At 47.5% G+C, this 5,449-nt stretch overlaps 1 protein-coding gene across 1 annotated transcript; it reads left to right on the top strand.

Annotated features, from left to right (window-relative positions):
* Window positions 1-2,342: 2,342 nt before the first annotated feature.
* Window positions 2,343-2,504, top strand: EI90DRAFT_2809563 (ubiquitin-like protein; the record flags this gene model as incomplete). The annotated part of the gene is made up of 1 exon (XM_039053528.1): window positions 2,343-2,504. A coding segment is annotated over one exon (162 nt), but the record flags the coding sequence as incomplete, so codon positions are not given.
* Between the last annotated feature and the right edge of the window lie 2,945 nt (window positions 2,505-5,449).

Below are 5,449 nucleotides of genomic sequence, written 5' to 3'. Positions count from 1 at the left end.
CTACTCTCTGCTCAAGCTTGCACATCTTTACAATACTGCTCCTACCCTAAACATCTTGTTGCTGTGGGATGAGCAAGCCATGATGATGTGCTGGTAGCACCGATATGCATATCTATGTTCATATATTTCACAGATATTATACCCCTTCCTATGATGATGATTTCATTTTAAAGTATGTAGTCGTCAGGGGACATACTTATTATGAGAAGGATGCGAAAACAAAACAGACTGGAAAAGAGGGAGAGCAAGAAAGGAAAGAAAGGAAAGGGGAAAGGAAAAGAACAGATAGAATTAAGTGATACAGTGGGAAGCACCCAGTTTTTGCGGATGAAGCGGATGGTGTGTGGGATGATTTTTGGGTGCGAAATCGAAAGTTTTGATGGATTTTTCCTTGGTGAAGGCTAGGAGGATGGCTCTTTTCAAGATTAAGCACCCATGTCCAAAGCGGCAGCAGGTGAAAAGGTAATGTTCCACCGACTCCGGCTCGTCGCACAAGTGGCAGTTGGGCGAGTCAACATGTCTCTCACCTGGCTAGATAGGCCAGCAGGGCTACATGCACTGACCGCAGCTGGAAGAGAAAGGAAGTGGTACCTCTTGACTATTGGGAGAGAGGCCACGACCTTGATGAAAGTGCCCGGCTCCTCCTTGCTGCAGTGGAAAGTGGCTTTCAGGGTGGTCAGTTTGCCCTGCTTGCAGAGTAGCTGGCGTGAAGCCGCTAGGGAGGCAAATGTGCATGCAGCATCGGGGGTACTGGGTTTGGTTGTTTTCTTGGCAAATGCATTGACCCTGAGATGTCACACTGCCCAGGAACCCACTCGAGGCGAATTCATAGGTTGAGGTGTGTGTCTTGAATGTCATTATATTCGTTCAAGATTTTGATAATGATGTGCTGGTCAGACTGATGTCCGGGTGGCTTGATGGCTGGTTGACTATCTAGGCAGATGGTGACTTTCTTGGTAACAAACCAAACTTACGGATGGGATGTGGGGGCGTGAAAGGGGGACGGGACAGTTAATAGTGTAGCGAAAACCCAGGCCAAAGTGGATGTAACATGCATGATTCAACCACCAACATTCGTGGGCCAGTGTTAGGTACGGGTCAGCAAACGGGGACGACCAGTGGGGACAAGGCTCCGGGGTTGGGCTTCGGCCTCAGCGACTCCAAGAGAGCGCTGTGCCCACCTACTGTCTCAGTGCCCACATTTCGAAGTGGCTTGGGCTGCCTTGTTAGGGGGGACAAACCATGTCGATATTCAGACTAAAGTTATAATAATGTAATATACATATATATATAGTAAGAAACTGAATGAGTCAGGTGACAAAATGAAACAAAAGGAAACAGAATAAGGGCCAGCATCTGGGTCAGAATGCATGGTCGTGACAGCCAGGCACATCGTTGTTGTCAGTTGATAAATGATGGACAGAGAGGTTGGGCAAGGGTACTGAGTTTGCAAGTAGTGGGATATGCAATTAAGAAGCGATTATATCGTGGAGTGTAACTGGTAGGGGTAATCAACATAAACCGAGATACACCAGCAACAGAGCAATTGATAGATCTTTGGTACAACAGCGTGGAAACACCTCATATGACATGAGTGGAATGCCTAAGAGTGTTTGACATCTCTGTAATAGCAGCGAGTTGCTTTTCCAGAAACACCAAATGGCACTGAACTGAATGGCCCCATTATGTAGGTGGCATGTGAAGAAGATCATACCTCGATCACAACACAACTACACCGAACAACTTGGTTAGCTGCCCTCCTCATGGATCATTGCCTAATTTTCCAGACCCAATAATATGCCACTCCCGTTGGGTTGGGAAGGATTTGCTGGAAGCAGCACCTGATGGCATCAAGAGATGGCCAAATGCCATTTCGTCCTCGTGTTCCAAAATCAGACCATTGATGTCCATTCTGAGGAATGCTTTACAAGTATGGTCTTGGGGTGGTCGAGTGCACAACAGTATGTGAAGTGACATCCTTAAAGTGAGATACAGTAACGGGAAAACATGAATTGGCAAAATGGCAAAAAAAGCTCACTGTTACAGTCAAAGGGGGTGTGGGAACGCAACAGAGAGTGCTTATATCCTAACGATTGCATGCTTGGTGGGGGTGCATCCAACTCACCAACCAACATCCCAACAACAACCTCAGTGATGCCCTCAGAAGTGATCTTACAAGTGTCTTCTTGAACAAGGACGCAACCCATCTGACTACGACACCACAGAGTACATATGCACATCTTTGTGAAAATATGTGTGTTTTATCAACATTCAGTGTCCCTTCGTGCCACCCATTTGTTTCTCTCTTCAACAGGATTGGCTGGGCAGGCCATAAATTTGCGGTCAAATCTCATGACACAATTGATGAACTGATGACAAGGATTCGCTGCAAAATGGGCATTCCACCTGACCAGCAACAATTGATATTCCATGGAAAGCAGCTTGAAAATAGGTCCACTCTGGCTGATTATGACGTCCAGAATGAGTCTGTTATTCAGCTGGTCCGATGTAGACTTTTGGTGGTGCGTCAGTTTCCCCCTACAGTTATTTTACGCAGCTGAGTCCCAGCTTACAGTAGTCTCAATTCTCAAAGGTGCAGTAGGAAAGACCTCAAGGCCTCTTCTCCATTCTTTGAACGCACATCTCCTCTCCTTCCACTCTCTGCTCAAGCTTTCATGTCTCTACAATGCTCTTCCACTGCTTTCTTTCCCCTACCCAAGAAAAAGTTACACATATTGTCACAGCATGTACTTGCTTTGCCGCTATTAGCCTTTTAATTGTGTCACCCATCATCATTCAATGATCTTGCATCTCTGATTTCATATTTTGGTTTACTCAATCAAAATCATCGGGGGGTGTGGTCAGTGCGGGGACACGGTTGTCACAAGATGTGCACCATTTGGAACGCTCTGGGGTTAGTTGCAACTACATAACATATCAACGTGAATCCCAAGATGTTTGGTCTGGCCTCTGTCAATTTTTAGGCAAGGTGCTCAATCGTATGTGTCAGCTCCTCTTGTGAAGGGAAGAATCGTCTTGCCTTTGTACTGCTGTTTTGGAATGTCATTCTGCAAATACCGTGTGTTACACCCTTGTCATTTGCTGTAGGGTTGTAGCACCAGCTCAGGGGTGTGGCTCAGTTGGCAGTAGACGTACTCTAAAGATAGAATTGTCGGTGCAAACACATGTGAATACATGTACATGTTTCGAGGTCGCTTTCCAACAGAGATACAGCCTAGAGGGATGTATTTTATTACCATGGAGAACGTGTATGTAGATGATGTGAAAAACCGAATCGACTAAAGTCTTCAGACACGTATAAAACCTACAATTATAATAAATGAGAATTACGAATATCGCTCAAAAAAGTCTCTGCAGAACGAATATCAACTGCAAGTTGCTAGCTTATGCAGTTGCTGAGATGTGGTACTCTGTGTCAGGATGTGAACTGCGTCATGTGGATAACAATGACATTAAAAACGGTGATCGCATGTCAGTGTGGACACATGACACCACCTCGAAAAGAGAGGGATAATGTCTTCAGCACAAAAACACGCTCCTACACACACACCTTAACACTCCCCACCCATTTATAAACATATCCAACCACCCCCATGGCCAAACACCAAAATTCGGGCCCAGGAGGACAACCTGACACATGCAACCTGCCAGTCTATGTAACACAAGGATGGATGGACCTAGACGCACTGCAGACTGCCATACATGGCCCGAGGGACGAGGAAATGAAGGATGACACCTGCTGGCACCATGAAGAGCTCACAGAACAAGACTACAAGGCTATCAATAACGTGTCCGAAGCGATGAAGGAGATGCTTGATAACATTAAGGTCACCATATCTATGGGCCTATGGCACCACCTGCACGGCTTTGGAGACTGGATGCACAAGCTATCACACTTAGACCCCGAGTTTAATGAACCCGATACCGCTGAGTCCAAAACCGATAATTCTAATAAAATTAGCACCATACTCGCAGAACTGACCAAATGGGTAAATACACTAGAAATAGGCCAGAACACATAATATACCCCCCACCCAGGGATCTGGTGACTGTAGCAGCCCCCATGTCAACCCCTAACGCAACCTGGGCGAACGTGATGGCAAGGCCCCCACCACTACCCAAACCAAACCCGCCAAACATCACCTCGCTGAACACACTTGAACCTGGACCATCAGCAGACCCAAGGTGCCTCATTATCCAAGTGAGCCCACCAATCAGACTGGAAGAACACCCAAACAGCATTGATATGAGAAAGAAGATAAATGACATGTTGGAGAAGAAAAACATTCCTCACTACCTGAGGGCAATGGCCATCAGCTACTCAATAGTGGGCAATATCAAGATAACCACCGCACTGACATGCAAGGCATCAGACCTCATCGCTTTCAGCCACGAGATGGTGGCCATCATCACCCAGAACGAAGTCATTTTGGTACTACCTGACCGGGAACACTACCATGTAAAGATTAACAAGATCCCCACACACAGCAACAACAAGCTGATATCGCCTGGAATGATACATGAGGAACTGTCCACATATGTACCACAGTACAAAAGCCTAAAGTACTGGAGACCACCAAAATGGCTTGGAACAGATGAAACAATTCACGCTAAGAACTTCATGTCCATTGTCCTAGACCTCTCTAACAAAAAAGACAGAGATACCATGCTGAGCCTGAAGATGGTCTACCTTTTCAACACGAGGTGCACAGTCTGTCATATCCGTGCATACCCGACCCCGACCTGACTTCCGGACCTCCACCCTCTTCACCTCTGGAGTCATAACCTACCGCTGCCATTCCGATACTCACCTTCGGTCCTGGCAACACACCTCCTCCTTACCTCTCCGACCCTATCTCCATCCGCTCCGATACTCACCTCGGACTGAACACCGCCCCTCTCGCCACCCTCCTACTACTCCGCTCCCCCTTCACAACACCTCCACCCTCCGTCATCCTCCTATGCTTCCCCCGTCCGCTCCAATACTCACCTTCGGACCTGACCACACTCCTTCCCCCTTACCTTTCTCCTCTCTCCTCCCTCTGGTACTCCTCTGCCACCCTCCCGCCAAGTTACGACCTTCCACCGCTGTCCCGTACTTCGTACTCGGACACCGCTCGTACCTTTGCTCCGAGCCTCCATCATAGTCCCTACCTCAGACTTTGACTCCACCTCGGTCTTAGTCCATTGCATTGGTGACCTCATACTACGTAAACACCATTGCCAATATCCCTCGGACTTTCAACCCCGCCTCCATAACCTCCGTAAGCTCCGCAACCCCTGAGCTTCGCGGATCGCCTTTGGCACTTTTGCCGCTTGTAATGTATCTCTCACGTTTTCCCCTCATCCCTATTTGGACTACTGCTTCTTCCCATTCTAGCCAGTTAGTCATCATCCCCACTTCTCCTCATCCTCCTGCCCCTCTGGG

This window comes from Cantharellus anzutake (assembly GCF_015039405.1).
Source record: "Cantharellus anzutake strain C23 chromosome Unknown EI90scaffold_19, whole genome shotgun sequence".
Taxonomy (NCBI): domain Eukaryota; kingdom Fungi; phylum Basidiomycota; class Agaricomycetes; order Cantharellales; family Hydnaceae; genus Cantharellus; species Cantharellus anzutake.
Note: the sequence above shows the minus strand (reverse complement) of the source record. Positions and strands in the feature narration are given on the sequence as shown.